We start from the raw sequence: 16,145 nt of genomic DNA on the forward strand, positions 1-16,145 counted from the left end.
AAGATGTAAAATAAACATTTATACACTGACAGCCAGTTTAAGTTATTATATAGTGGTGATTGTAATTGGGCATTCCTGAACTCAGAAATATAGTATTTACAGCCTTTGCAAATTCTTATTCAAGCATAGGGCTATCCTGCAAAATTGTGATAAATTCAATCGCAGATGACCAGCCTACAAATTTATGTTAAACAGAACTTCAGAATTAATGAGGAAGCCCAATGTTAAAAGAAAACAAATGAAAAGACAGTGAGATAGTTAATATGTGATGAATTGTTAACGCAGTCAAACATGTTTTCCAAGTTTGCACTTCACTGCAAATTCCTAGAGCATTTATTCAGCCTTTGCAGTTTCAGCTAGGAACACAGGTGGATGAATGAGTGTGAATTCATCAGCCACTTCAGAGTCATCAGTCTGAAAGTCTTCCTTTTCTCTTGTTGAAACATTCTCCCATGTTCTTAATGCATGCCTCAAAAATACTAGAGTCATCTGGGCAGTTTTTTTAATCCTCACATGGTGTGGTAATGTTGACGTTCACAAAGCAGTGAGGCTTCTTGTACTTTCCTATCACACAAAGCAGCAATTCTACAGTTATGCCCATGTTGGCACAGACCATAGCAGTGACAATTCCTAGTTTCACTTTCTGTCATTACATTTTGCAACTGTAAACTTAAAAAAAGCGATCTGGTAAAAAAAAAGTAAACCAAGCTGGTTTCAACTATGTTAAAAATGTTTCTTGGTGCATATTGAAAAGAAGCTAGCCTGGTAGCAATTGTCAAAAAACCTATCTGATTCACTGAAGCCCTTCAGGGAAGGAAGTGTGCCATCTTTACAAGGTCTACATGTGACATAGTAATGTGGTTAACTGTAAACTGCCCTGTAGGCAATTAGAAATGGACAATAAATGTTGGCAGCCAGTGATGCTCATATCCTGTGAGCCATTTAAAAAGCATTTTGCACATGATCTTTGGACTGAAAAGTGGCAAGTAAGATTAAAGCCATACAAATGAGAGACAATAACCATCTCCAACAAGGGGGAATTTAGCCACCCTTCCTGGATGTTCAACAGCATTCCCATCACTGAAGGCCCCATTATCAATATCCTAAGAATAACCATTGACCAAAAGCTAAACCGGACGAGCCATATATACATTGGCTATAAGACCAGATCAGATACTAGGAACACTGCAACAATCAACTCAACTCCTCACTCCCCAAAGCCTGTCAACCATCAACAAAGTACAAGTGTATGGTAGGATATTTCCCACTTGCCTCCCAAAAATACTCAAAAAGCTTGACACCATCCAGGAAAAAGCAGACTCCTTGATTAGCATTGGCACAGTAGCAGTAATGTGTGCAATCTATAAGAGAGACTGCAGAAATTCACTAAGATTCCTTAGACACTACCTTCCAAACCCATGACAGTTTCTATCTAGAAAGACAAGGGCTGCAGATCCATGGAGCATGACAATTTCTAAGTTCCTGTCCAAGCTACTCACTATCCTGACTTGGAAATATAATGCCATTCCTTCAGTGTCACTGGTCAAAATCCTGGAACTTTCTCCCTAACAGCAAATGAGCTGTAGTGGTTCAAGAGGGCAGCTCACCACATTCTCAAAAGCAACTAAATATGGGCAATTAGTGCCTAACCAGTGACACCCACATCTCATGATTAAATAATAAAACATTGCGCTCTATGGCGGCTTAACTGTGTTCTCATTGGTTGGTAAGTCTGTCTGAGTTTGGCTAATCCAGAGTTACCATTGCAGAACTTTGGCTTATCACAGGATTTCTGTTGGATTTGCTATTTACCTAGCAGGAATGTTTGACAACCTTGCGTCAACCAGAATTTCAGGTTATCTGAATTTGACTCATTGTGATTTTACTACATATATATACTTTATTTTTAAATTTTCAAGTGTTTATTGCTGTCCACATTAAGGCCTTAGACATAATTAGACTGTTTAGGCTCAGTGTTTAAAATAAAGGGTCATAAACTGGTTACAGCACTGAAGGCTATTCACGGTGGCACAGTGGTTAGCACTGCTGCCTCACAGCGCCTGAGACCCGGGTTCAAATCCCAACTCAGGCGACTGACTGTGTGGAGTTTGCACGTTCTCCCTGTGTCTGCGTGGGTTTCCTCCGGGTGCTCCGGTTTCCTCCCACAGTCCAAAGATGTGCGGGTCAGGTGAATTGGCCATGCTAAATTGCCCGTAGTGTTAGGTAAGGGGTAAATGTAGGGGTACGGGTGGGTTGCGCTTCAGCGGGTCGGTGTGGACTTGTTGGCCCAACGGGCCTGTTTCCACACTGTAAGTCTAGTCTAATCTAATCTGTCATGCCCATGCTCTGTAAGAGTCTTTTAACTCAATTGCGTGCCTTGTTCTTTTGAAGTGATTAATCAATTATCTTTTGAAGACTATGATAGAATTTCCTTCCACCTCACTTCCAAATGTGTGCTGCTGTATTACCACTCACTAGTTAAAATTGTTTTCCTCACATCCCCTCTAGTTCTTTTGGTAATCTCTTTAAACCTGTAATCTCTGGTTCTCAGCCTTTTTCTCCAATTGAAACTGGTTCTCTGTAGCTAAGCTTGTTAGGTCTGTAATGATTTTGAACAAGTCTCTTAAATCTCCACTCAACCTTCTCGAAAGAGTCTTTCCAACCTATCCAATCATTAAAATTTCTTATTACTTGAACTATTCTTTTGGCACTTTTTCTGTGGTACTTTGGGAAAAACTCTTTAATCCAGGGGCCAGTACAATTTGCCTGGTAGTGTGAAATCAAAACAAATGTAAGACATAGACTTAAAATGGTTCTTAATTACAAAAGCGGTGCTTATATGGGTAAAGTGTACATGCTTAGTTTTACATAGCTGGACATGTTACAAGTTGAGGGTACTGCAGTGGGATACAAACCACTTCAATATGCTATTAAGGTCTGGTTGGCACCAGTAAACTTTATTTTAAAATAGACAAAGTATGAGATCCAGGGTAAAAAATGAGGTCTGCAGATGCTGGAGATCACAGTTGAAAATGTGTTGCTGGTTAAAGCACAGCAGGTTAGGCAGCATCCAAGGAATAGGAAATTCGACGTTTCGGGCATAAGCCCTTCATCAGGAATGAGGAGAGGGTGCACCCTCTCCTCATTCCTGATGAAGGGCTTATGCCCGAAACGTCGAATTTCCTATTCCTTGGATGCTGCCTAACCTGCTGTGCTTTAACCAGCAACACATTTTCAACTATGAGATCCAGGGTACCTACTGAAAGAATAAAGCCTCAGGATTCTGTGGTTTTAAGCAAACAACAATAAACTTTTCTATTCATGTACTCCCATATCATACACCAATTTACCAAATGCAATCAAGAAGATCCCACAGATTTCTCAACAATTATTCCCAGACAATAATGACATAGTAGGTTGTCATCTTACTAAACTTCACAAGGGGTTATAATACTTCACTTTTACCCATCTGGCCTTGAATTTCTGAAGAACTACTCTATAATGAACTGCCTTAACAATTGAGCCCATTTTGTTTGACCTTTTGTGGATCTAGCTTTCCCTGATATGCAGAAGCTGCACTTTAGCACTCATTCACAATATAACTCCAGCTCTTGACCAACATCTAGCATCACTGAGTCGAGAGTGTGGTGCTGGAAAAGCACAGCAGGTCAGGCAGCATCCAAGGAGCAGGAGATTCGATGTTTCGGGCATAAGCCCTTCATCAGGAACTTCCCATTCCTGAAGAAGGTTTATGCCCAAAACCTCAAATTTCCTGCTCCTCGGATGCTGCCTGACCTGCTGTGCTTTCCCAGCACCACACTCTCAACTCTGATCTCCAGCAACTGAAGTCCTCGCTTTCTTCTAGCATCACTGACTCTGTTCTGCTCTTGGGTTTTCTCCAGAATTTCAATCTTGCTCAGTTATGTCAAGTAGATGCTGCTTGTGTACTTTTCAGCATCTCTGCTACAGTGGCATCCACACTCACAGGCTTTATTCAAGCTCCTTGCAGCTTCCTACAATATAGAGACAATGATTTTCTCAGCTCTCCAGGATTTTCTCTGAGCCCTGACTCCCATACTTCACTGTGTCTACTAATTCCTAGATCTTCTATCTGAGTTTTAAGTCACAGAGTCATCCAGCTGCTCTTGACTCCTCACTTAGTTCCCTACACAGAATCCATGTAGTTCAGCTGTTTGCCCAGCAGAACCGGTTTATATATATACTCCTAACATGGAATATTCTTCTCTCTTTCTCACATTGTCACTCATGGCCTATACATTTTGAACTGATCTTCACTGAAACAGCCTCTCCAAATGTCCTGAGTGACTTATTGAAAACATTGTGATAGTAGCCTCCCCTATTGCTGGACCAAATTGAATGCTGCCATCTAACAACTCTTGAAACTGTGTTCTGTAAGTGTTAACAGTCATCAATTTCTGGCTTGTGCGGTACAAAAATTGTTACAAACAGATGATTTCATCAAAGAAGGAAGTGGAAAGGGCGACATAAAAGGCTAGCAATATATGAAATACTTTAATAGTTTGATACTAGAAAGCAATAATGCTATATGTACATTAAAGAGCAGATCAGATTTCTCTGTAAATAATGTGGGCGGCATGGCGGCACAGTGGTTAGCACTGCTGCCTCACAGTGCCTGAGACCCGGGTTCAATTCCCGACTCAGGCGACTGACTGTGTGGAGTTTGCACGTTCTCCCCGTGTCTGCGTGGGTTTCCTCCCGGTGCTCCGGTTTCCTCTCACTGTCCAAAGATGTGCGGGTCAGGTGAATTGGCCATGCTAAATTGCCTGTAGTGTTAGGTAAGGGGTAAATGTAGGGGTATGGGTGGGTTGCGCTTTGGCGGGTCGGTATGGACTTGTTGGGCCGAAGGGCCTGTTTCCACACTGTAAGTAATCTAATCTAATCTACTCTAATCTAATGCACTGTTAGATAATTTCTGAAACTACACAGATAAGACTGGTAATGGATAACTGAGAATAGCACTTTCATCTACAGTGCAGTATGGTGGTGCCCTGGAACATTAATGTACTTTTAGTATCGTAGGAGAGAAAGCTGTGTCAAGGAATAGAGGTCACATGATTATCTCCCAAGATCAGACCAATTTGCAATGCTGAGTTAGAGGTAGAAGTCTGTCAAGAGGGAGGGAAAGTTGACAGGAGTAAGTATAGCTGGATTTTTCTTAAAAACAGAGCAGCCAGTTTCAGAGCAGAAAAAAATTCCCATTTTCTTTTTAGACTAGTCCAGAAATAAGCAAGAGAGGATAGTATCAGAGGAGGAACTAGCCTTATGGCTTACATTCTTTTAATGGTGGAAATTCATTGAAGATAATTCTTTAAACATCTTAATGATGAAGGAGCAAATGGATTTAACTGTTTTAAAAGGTGGACTGACACATTTTGGTTTGTCTAGTACAAAACTGTGGTAATTCCAACTGAATAAGGTATAAAAGCGATTGTCCAGCCATCATTTTATGCCAGGACAGAAAATGGGTAACCAAAATACAAAAAAAAAGTGGTAATTGTCAGACGGTCAGAAGAAGTACGTTAGTTATCTTTCTAAACAAAAATCAGTATTTCATAGCTTAATGGCATAGACCATATTTGTTTACAAATTGACTTTAAAGCAGTTCTGATACTTCTGCTTTTGCAAAAGTGCACGATCCGCAAAGAAAATCTATAAATCATAATGTACGTGATTTCCTGGAGTGCCAACTGCAGAGGGCCAGTTAAATCAGGTGCAAGTACAGTGGAGGGACGTCATACATGACAGCTTTCCAACAGTGATCTTTGAGTGTTTCACTGTTCAGCCCACATATAACCCATGCAATTAGCAGCAGACCAGAGCATCTTCTGTTGCTTCCCCTCCTCTGTTATTATCCGAGATTTACCAGAGTTGGGCAGTTCCTTTCCATTCCACCTAAATGAAGAGAGTTCCTTAATCCCAGGGTGTCTGGTGCAGATCACTAGCACCTTCTTCTCCACATTTCCACCAATGAACAGGTTTACAATTGCTAGAGATAATATAACTATTACTAATTAGTAAAGAAAACAAAGAAGTCATCATACATGTGCCCCTAGCTGTCCTTAATAGTTTAATGTTAGAAATTACATATTACCTACAAATAATTAAGTAGCTGAATATCCATTTTAATACATGAGTGTATTTTTCCAATTAACGCTATTAATTATGGAAATTTCTGAGCTTGGTTACCTGAAAAATGCAAAATGTCTCTTTCATGATTTGATTTTCTTATTCATTTTTTTCAAGTTAATTGAAATAGAGCCTGAAATAGCCACACACGAAAGCAGCAAGAAAGCGACACCAATTAATGAAGAGCAAAGCTCTCCATTAGATATGCAACTCCTAAAGGAAGAAACCATGGCTGAATGTTCTCCATGTGGTTCAACACCCACCACCTTGGATCAGGAGGAAGTGCTTGCAAGGTCTGTTCCATAAGTACTTCTTTGCACTATAAATGATTCAGGCCATATATGTGTACAACTTTCAAATGCTTGTCTTATTACATAATCAAAAATAGTAATCATATTGTATGTCCCCATAAGCAGCAAAGGAGATAAATAAGTTTATCTACATTTATTGGTGTTTCTTATGTCATATTGTCAATCAATGATAGTGAAATCTTCCTGCCAAGAAATATTTTACATTCACCTTGGAGAGGTAGATAGTTAAAAGTCTTATCACAAAGTTGTTACTTTTAACATTGTAGCATTCCTTTAATTTGTATTTATCCTCCTATCTTTCAATCCCATTGCTAATTAATATTTAACAAGTACTTTATTATGGCACCCACAGTTCACTACCCTAATGTAAATGAGGCTGCTATCTCAAAATCTCAACTGCTTCTATATCACAGGGGTGAAATAACTGGTGCCCCATTGACTGATCACTTAAAAATCAAGATTAGTTCTAATTAATAAAACTTTCCATTGTTTACTTTAGACTGAAGATGTTGGAGAATGAGGTTGTAGGTGGAGAACAGGCCAAAAATACAGAGCTGAAGGAGAAACGGAAACGACGTAAGAAGTATGCAGATGAACGAAAGAATCAACTTGCAGAAGCACTGAAGCATACAGATAGGGATGATCCTGCTATCTTGATCAACGTGTACGAATCTATTCAGGATGAAGTTCGAGCAAAAAGCAAAAACATTGAAAACTTGCAAAGAAAGGTCCTCCTTTTTCTTTGTAGTTCCCTCTTACTGTCTTAACTATCAGGGACATTTGCTAATGCAATATAATAGAAATTGCTTATAAATGTAAAGCTTGCTCTCAGAAAAAGGCCTGTTCATCAAGTCAAGGAAATTGTTGTGCTGTTTCAATGTTCAAGTATCCCCCATCTATAAGATGCACTGTACCAACTCACCCAGTATTCAAATGCCTTCTAGCTTTTGAATTTCATAGAGCATTCTTTCCCTTCTATGCAATCGTCTTGCTGAATCTGGTACATTTTACTTCTGCTGGCTGTTTAAGCCAGGATGCTGGGTTAAGTTTCAGTTTAATTGTCTTGTAACAGCTGGATGCAGATGCTGACTTTCCACCCCACCCCCTCCTGGGAGCAGCTTGTTCTTTTAAATTCTGCCCATGGGTTTTCTAGTAATAATGCTACTCATGTGTAACTGACAAATTGTATAATTAACTTTGACCATGAATAATGGAATGCCTATTTTATTTCACGACCAAACATTTAAAGGAATGTTCATAGACTATCCATTTAAAATTAGGTATTAATAATAATAATTGCTTAAATGTTGAGTAGACTTAGTGTGCAGTTTTCACATTGGACTCACAATATTAATATACAAAGGAAGATGATTGTAGTTGTTGGAGGCTTTTGTTAAATGAGTCCCTCAGGATAGAGTCCTGGCCAAATTATCTTCAATTGCTCCAGCCATTAGAAGGTCAGAGTGGAAATGATTGCTGATGCTTGCATAAGGTTTAGCATCACTTGTAACTACAGACACTGGAGTGGTCTGTGTAGAGATACAACAACGCCTAGGGGGACAGCAATAAATAACATGTAATATTCACACCACACAAGTGCCAGGCAATGACCATCTATAACAAGGGAGATTCTAACCATATCCTGATGACATTCAAGAGTGTTACCATTGCTGTATTCTACACTGTCAACATGCTTGTGGTTATCATGGACCAGAAACTGAGAACAACACAGAGGTTCAGTGGTTAGCACTGTTGCCTCACAGTGCTGGGGTCTGGGGTTCGATTCTGGCCTTGGGCAACTGTTTGTGTGGAGTTTTCATGTTCTCCAGTGAGTGCATGGATTTCCTCTGGATGTACCGATTTCCTCCCACAGTCCAACAATGTACAGATGAGATGAATTGGCTATGTTAAATTCCCCCATAGTGTCTAGGGATGTGCAGTTTAGATGGATTAGCCATGGTAAATATGAGGTTACGGGGATAGGGTGGAGATCTGGCTCTTGGTGAGATTTTCTTCCGAGGATTAATGAGGACTTGATGGGCTGAATGGCTTCTTGTGGTTATGACAGCAAGATAGCAAAGACCTCCTGAGTCTCCAAAGCCTATCCATCATCTACAAGGCACAAGTCAGGAATGAGAGAGAATACTTTCCATTTGTTTAGGTTAATAAAGTTCCAGGAAACTTAAGAAATTTGATTCCATTCAGGACAAACCAGCCTGACTGAATGGCACCACTTGCAACATTGGGTTCCTCCATAACCAACACACAGTGGCAGCAGTGTCCACCATCTGCAAGATGCACTGCACCAACTCACCAAGGCTTCACTAACAGCACTTGCCAAGCCATGATCTCTATCACAGAGAAGGACAAAGGCAGCAGATGCATGGGAATACACAACCTGCAAGTTCCCCCAAACTAGAACTATCCTGACTTAAAGTTAAAATACTGCAGGTGCTAGAAATCTGAAACAAACACAGAAAATACTGGAGAAACTCAGCAGGTCTAGCAGCATCTGTGGCGAAACAGAATTTACATTTTAATCTAGTATGCTTCTTCAGAATTGAGTTCTGAACAAGTCATACCAGATTTGAAATGTCAACTCTGTTTCTCTCTCCAAAGATGCTGCCAGATCTGCTGAGTTTCTTCAGTATTTTCTTTATTTGTGCTGTCCTGACATCTTCCTTCACTATCGCTAGGTCAAAATCCTGGAACTCCCAAACAGCACTATGATTGTCTCTAAAGCACACAGAGTGCAACGATTCAAGAAATCAACTCACCAACACTTCTCTAATTAGGGATGGACAATGAGTGCTGGCCCTGCCACTAACATCCACATCCCATCAATGAATTTTAAAAATCTTCTTAATTTTTTTATAGGCACAATGTATAGTAAAACTATTCTTATTCCAGAAACAAAAGGTTGAGCCTCCATAATTTCACAACCCTTTTGCATTCAGCTAGATCCACAATATCACATAGGTAATAATCAAGTGGTCTATCTTTGCTGGTGTTGCTTCTGAAAGGAATGAATAGGAAATCAAGGGGATTTCCTGCTCTTTTCTAAACAGTGCCTTAGGACCTTTTATGTCAGCTTATAAGCAACAAAACATTGGTTTGGTTAACTTGTCTTCTTAAAGACAGTATTTCAAATAATGAATTTAAGAAATTACAGGATAAACAGTACATTAATAGTTACCCTGATGGACATGTTGCTGAGTTATCTGTCTGTATTTTTTTACTTTATTTCCCCCAACAGTATTCTCTTGATGCATTCTTTCTGGTGAAATTTGGTTTTATTCTGAGGTTAGTGGTAAATTTCACAATAACCAATTGTGAATCAAATTCAATAAGTGTGCTCTGACCTTTCTACATAAGGAACACACATGGATAAAATGGAATGGTGGAGAAAGAGACTACATTTTCAGTGTACATGAATTCAGAATAAACCCAACCTTATTTAGATAGAATTTCAGCACAGAAACAAGCCTTTCATTATCCAGCACATAAATGCCTCCCACCTTACTTCATCTCATCCTGTCAACCTGTCCTTCACTTCCTTTCGTCCTCATTACTACTTCCATTGATTCTTCTTAAATCCATCTGTGTTCCACACTTCCATTACAGTTTGAGCAAAATTCCCTATTGGGTTTCTTAATGACTATTAATGAGCAGATTAAGAGATTTGTTTGTTAATATGTTTATTGTTTATCCTCCTTAAGCTGAAAGTTGCAGAGATAGAGATCTCTGATCTTCAATCTGAATTTGAATTTGAACGTATCGACTACCTGTCTACTATAAGGAAGCAGGAACGGGAAAATATTTTGCTGCAGCAAGTCCTAGAAAGAATCCAGCCATTGATTCGACGTGAGTGTAATTACAGCAACATTGACAAAATAAAACGGGAAAGTGTTTGGGATGAAGAAAGTGGTTGCTGGAAATTACCGGAAACAGTTCTTCAAAAGATCACGCTTCCTTCCGGTAAGTGATAGTGGACACTTTGTCTAGCGAGGTATTCATTTTATAAACTTCACTCAGAAACATGCCAATATCTTCAAAGAAAACACTGTGATTTATCTTTCAATATTTTCATGTATGCACATATTCTAACAAAATGCCATATGAAGGGAATAGATAAGCTAGATGTTTCCACTGCCAGGTGAAACTAGGACAAGAGGGCATAGCCTCAAAATTAGGAGGAGCAGATTCAGGACTGAATTGAAAAGGAACTCCTTCACCAAGAGGGTTGTAAATGTATGGAATTCCTTGCCCAGTGTTGTAGTTGATGCTACTTAAGTAAAGGTTTTTAAAGCTAAGATAATTTTTTTTAACAATAAAGGATATGGTGAGAGCACGGGTAAGTGGAGCTGAGGCCATGAAAAGATGAGCCATGATCTTATTGAATGGCGGAGCGGGCTCAAAGGGCCAGATGGCCTTCTCCTGCTCCTAGTTCTTATGTTCTTATGACTTTCAAAAACAACAACTTGCATTTAAGCAAAACCTTTAAATGCACCTCATGGGAGCATTATTAAACAAAATTTGACAATAAGGCAGAAAAAGAGCACTTGGACAGAATTGAACCTTAAACAAGAAGAGAGAAGCAGAGAGATTCCAGAGCTTGAGGTTTAGGCAGTTGAAAACACGATCACCAATGATGGAATGACTAAAATCTGGAATGCATACAAGGGCAGAAGTGAAGGATCTTGGAGGGTTGCGGGGCAGACAGAGGGAAAGGAAAGGCTGTGAATGAATTTGAAAACAAGAATGAGTGTTTTAAAATCAAAGTTTTATCAGATTGAAAGCCAATGTGGACCAACAAGTTATGGTGCAATGGTAAACAAAAAGAGGACAATCAGTAAAAAAGATTAATCAATAAAGGTCACAGTATAGTAGTTGGGTAGAAGTAGGAATATATTTTATTTAGACCAAACAAGTGTGGTTCATTCTGTAGGTCGCAAACTGTAACTAACTTGATGTGCTGAAAAACAAAGCAGCTCTCCAATTTAGGCATGAACTTTTATACTTTCTTCCTCCTCCCTCAGTACTTCGCTCTGCTTCGTCACTATATTTGTTTTTAATTTTCTGGCCTGCTGCACCTGTTTGCCATCTCTCTCTCTTACTCATTCTTGGAGAGATGTGGTTTAGCCTATAATGCCTCCACATTTTTTTTGTCAGTGAAACACAATTTCAATTACTTCAAAACAAATGTTGTTTGCTAACAGTGACTTTGGAAAAACAACTACAATAAATAGTTCAATGAGCACAATAATAAATTATGATGTAATCCTCTGCTAAAAGATTAATATAAATTAATTAATATAATTGACACATTTACATTCTTACAACCTATTCCTTCTTCCATGTAGAAATGAGTTGCTTTGTTCTTTTGCTGTTGATTACTCATATAACATTGGCTGAATAATCTCTTCAATTATTATCTAATAGTTTCTTTGGATAGAAGCTAAAAACTAAACAGTTCTTCAGTATTGATCAATTCGTTCTTGTCTAAGTGGTAATTTTTTTTTCAAAAGTGTATTTAGATGAGCACCCGGTGCGGACCACTCAGGCTAGTTGGAGGACCCGCTCATGGGTCTGCTCCCGGGCCTTGGCAAGTAGCTATCAATAGATCCAGGCAGTCAACTAGGTCAAGGTTGTAATTCCTGATTTCCTAGCTCTCTATTAGGGTTATGTCAATTCCCATATGTCCTTATAGAGGGAACACATAGTGTTCCCTACCACAATAGAAGTTTTTCATGACAGGCAGGTGCTGAAGGGGCAGGGATGCATTATTTCCTGTACCAACACTTTCATTTAAGATTTTATAAATTTCCTTTAAAGCTTTAATTACAATGCCCTAAGGGGCTGTCTTATTTTTTCCACTTTGTTTACATTTGGTTATTTCTTTTTTCCCTGCAAGAGTATTTAGATGTGCTTTCTATGCACCCTTCATTTTTTTCACCTTTATCAATCACCAGGCATGCGGTGATGTGTTTTTCTGCCTCCAGATGTGGAAGTCCCTAATGGTGCTTTCTGTGTGCAGGAGTCATCTTTTTTTCCAATGGACTTGGGATGGAAGGCGTTGATGCAACTATCCCATAAATTGTAGACTAAAGTGGTTCACTAGCTCCAAATCAACTGCGTCTTCTGTGGCGCTGTGGAGTCCATGACCGTGTAGGAGACTATGCCCCTTCTTAAATTTTTTGAAGTTTTCCATTAGGCATTTAGTTACACCATAGCCCCATGTTCCTTATCTTTGGGCACCTGATGTGATTGAGGGAAGGTAAATAGGCATAGGCAAAGATGCTGTCATTAAGTCCAGGCAATGGATCATGGAGAAGGTTGTAGCTCCTGACTGCCAGCCCATCTATCATGGTTATTTCCATGCCCAGGTCCACTTAGAAGAGGGCTAACACAATATCCACTGACACAGTTGAAGTTTTCCCTGACAGATGGACATCTTGAGGGCTGAGATGCATTATTTTCCCCCACAAATAGCAGTTTGATTGAAGATTTTCTAAGTTTCCTTTACAATTTTGATTTAAGCTACAGTGCCCCTAAGATACTATCTTGGTTTACTTTCACTTTTGGTTAATTTGGTTTTCCTAAAAGAGGACTTGGATGTGTATATAGGGAAAAGTTGGTCAACACCACAGAGAGACTGTTTAGAATGGAGACATAAGCTCTGTGGCAAGCAGTAAGTATCTCCACCAAACTAATAGGTTTGGAAACCTTTAACATCCTTCTGAACTATAATGTCTCAATGAATGGAATGTGCCACCACACCTTTCACCTGGAAGGGGCAGGCACTGGGTGACCTTCATGTCTTTGGGCCACTGAAGAATCAGATGCTTCTTTTTGATGGCTAAAAGAGGATCCCGCTTGTTCAGGTATCCTGTGCCCAGTGGAACCCCTATGAAACTACTTATTTTGTCCCACCCCTGCTCTTCCAAACTTCGAGATGAGCATCTGAGTTAGGAGCAAGAGCAGGACACTCAGCCCATTAAACCTGCTCTACCATTCAATAGGATCATGGCTGATCTGATTGTGACATCAAATTCATGTTCCCATCTATCCCCAATAATCTTTCCCCTACTTTCTTACCAAGAATCCTCTGACCTCCGCCTTAAAAAGATTCAAAGACTCTGCATCCACTACTTTTAAGGAAAGGAGTTCCAAAAACTCAAAGGCCTCTGCCTCATCCTGTCTTAAATAGGCAATCCCATATTTTTAAACCTCTCGTTCTAAAATATGGTCCTATGCCATCCCTCCTCACCAGTGCCTGCCAGATTTGCTCTGGTGAATCTTCCCTGTCTCTTAATCCAACAGTCTCAACAACTGTCACCAGGGACTAGATTAGCAGTAGGTATCTGATTGTCATAGAGCTCAGCCTGGGATTCAATTTGAAACCATTTGCAGCAATGTAAACAGAAATTCACCAGTTTCTTGTCTCATTATGGATGCTTTCCTGAGCTTCAGTCACTCGTGAGTGGATCAGCTCAGCAGTGTTCTGTTTATACAGGCTGGTGGAGATTTCATTTTGATTGATATATTTATGTAATTGGAATAAGTTAATCTTTCTTCCTTTCATTTTTTTGATATTTCCATGTTGAATTGGTCAAGAGGAGGTGTGAAGTGGAGTAGAGTTACTATTCTTTAAACAATGAGAAGTATTCAATAGGGTTGACAGGCATCTCACCTGCTGGATGGAGAGCTGGCAAGAACCTGGAGCTTTCTCTTTTGGGGAAGGCCTTTAGATTTAAGTGACAATCAGGCACATGATTGGATAGTGATGGGACTTCTGCAGAAGTAACTAATCTTAATGTCTTTATGGCAGAAATCCTGACCCCAATGAGGCTACTGCTCATTCAGAGTTTGCTGGCTGTGCATTGCTTGGCAACACCACCTGGGAGGCAATGAATGCTGGGGGTGATGCTCCCATTCGAGGCTCTGGATCACTGAGGGATCCAGGCCACACGTAAGTGGTGCAGTATGAATGTTCCAAAGGAGGCAGGAGGAGTTCAGCAGCCAGCAGCTTTGCCAATTCCAGGTCGACTGCACTGTACCATTAAACAAGAAACCACCCCCAATCTCTGGAAAGCCACATGCAGATGTGACAGGGATTCACTTTGAGCTTTCTGCATGGCAAATCCAGTGCTCTCCACTGGGTGAATAGTTGGTGTCAGGCTGAGGCTGTCAAGTGGGCATTAATGGCACATTTAAGGCCTCAATTGATAGAGGGAGCAAAAGGCTATCCTCAAACATTCCCATCTAGACTATCTGGGCAGAGGCAGGAAGACAACAAGATTCTACCTTGCAAGGGATAAGAAATTCTGCATTGTGAATGGCATTGTCAAACTGACTCTTTTATTAGAGTCTGAGAGCAGCAGTTTTTTGAAAGCAGATTTCTGAACAAGTGTTTCTGTTCATGTGCATTTCAAGAATTGTTATTATGTCGATCATTGGTTCTGTACATAGTATAGTGGTTTTCAACTGGTGTGTTAAGGCATTCTGGTGTTTTTCGAGGATTATCGAAGCATGCCGTGAAATTTTGTACAAAGGTAATAAGAATCAAGTGAAACAAACATTGCTTCATCTTAATCAATATTCAATCCAACTACAATTACAGCACGTATAACTTGTGAAAATTAATCATCAAGTTAAAAGTGAGATTTCAATCCTTCAATTTTAAAACAAAAACATTCCAAATGCAGGTGGTCAAAGGGCAAAATTGAGATGACATGCTAGATTTTACAGTGACCATAGAAATCAAGTACCAGTGTTTGTGCACTTTTTTATTGATAGTAAAATGAGAAAAAACAAGCCAACATTAATATAAGTAGCTAAATTGTCCATATCCAGATTTTGTTGTGAAATGTATTTAATTTCCCCTGATGTAAGATGAAATGGATAAGTTTGTTATTAAACGAGATGATTCCTCAGAGAGAGTACAATGAGAGCTATCAGGCTTTGGATTTTCGTGGATAGGAGATGCCTCTTACCTGAATGCCTTGTCTGTAGAGATTAGTTGGAAAATGCTGCAATGGTACAAATAAATTAAAATACTATTTGCAGATAAAACATTCATCCCTTGCAAACAAAGACAATCAGTACTTCAAATACTTGAAAGAACAGGAAGCAGATCCAATGTGTGGTGCAAACCAGGAGCTTGTAGCAAAGTCAAAGAAGTCCCATATCATTGTCAATACCTTAAGCCATACTTGCAGGTAAAAGAAACATAGATGTTATGTTAGTGCAAAAGAAATCAACATTTGCCACTTAACTGTATTATCAGAGAATAGAATTTTGTTAGTGCAAAAGAAATCAACAAAATTCTACTCTCTGATAATACAGTTAAGTGGCAAATTGATAATGTCCACTGGTACAGAGAAGGTGCTGCAAGAGAGGTCAGCTACTTATGAAAATTTGGCTTTATAGATTAACAGGTCTACTGATACAAGTGCACATTGCTAGCTGCTGGCCAACATTCACTATGTTAATAGGAATTCTATTCAGGAGAATTTTTTCTTGTAAGGAGAAATCAAGCCATGCAACTGGTAACAAAATACTTCAAGGATAAATATTTCAGGTAACAGATTACTTGTAGAAAAGACAACATGAGTTTGAGCATTTGGCTGATGGAAGAGCCTCATTATGGGGAAAGTCAAAATA

General features: G+C 39.5%; 1 protein-coding gene across 1 annotated transcript in view; it reads left to right on the forward strand.

Annotated features, from left to right (window-relative positions):
• kif17 (kinesin family member 17) overlaps positions 1–16,145 on the forward strand; it is an 85,023-nt gene that overhangs the window by 48,546 nt on the left and 20,332 nt on the right. Inside the window, exons 9-12 of the mRNA XM_060851912.1 lie at positions 6,286–6,461; positions 6,979–7,207; positions 10,199–10,457; positions 13,346–13,377. Coding sequence (XP_060707895.1) covers positions 6,286–6,461; positions 6,979–7,207; positions 10,199–10,457; positions 13,346–13,377 — 696 coding nt within the window. The remainder of the gene's footprint in view (positions 1–6,285; positions 6,462–6,978; positions 7,208–10,198; positions 10,458–13,345; positions 13,378–16,145) is intronic.

This window comes from Hemiscyllium ocellatum, chromosome 37 (genome assembly GCF_020745735.1).
Source record: "Hemiscyllium ocellatum isolate sHemOce1 chromosome 37, sHemOce1.pat.X.cur, whole genome shotgun sequence".
Lineage (NCBI taxonomy): Eukaryota > Metazoa > Chordata > Chondrichthyes > Orectolobiformes > Hemiscylliidae > Hemiscyllium > Hemiscyllium ocellatum.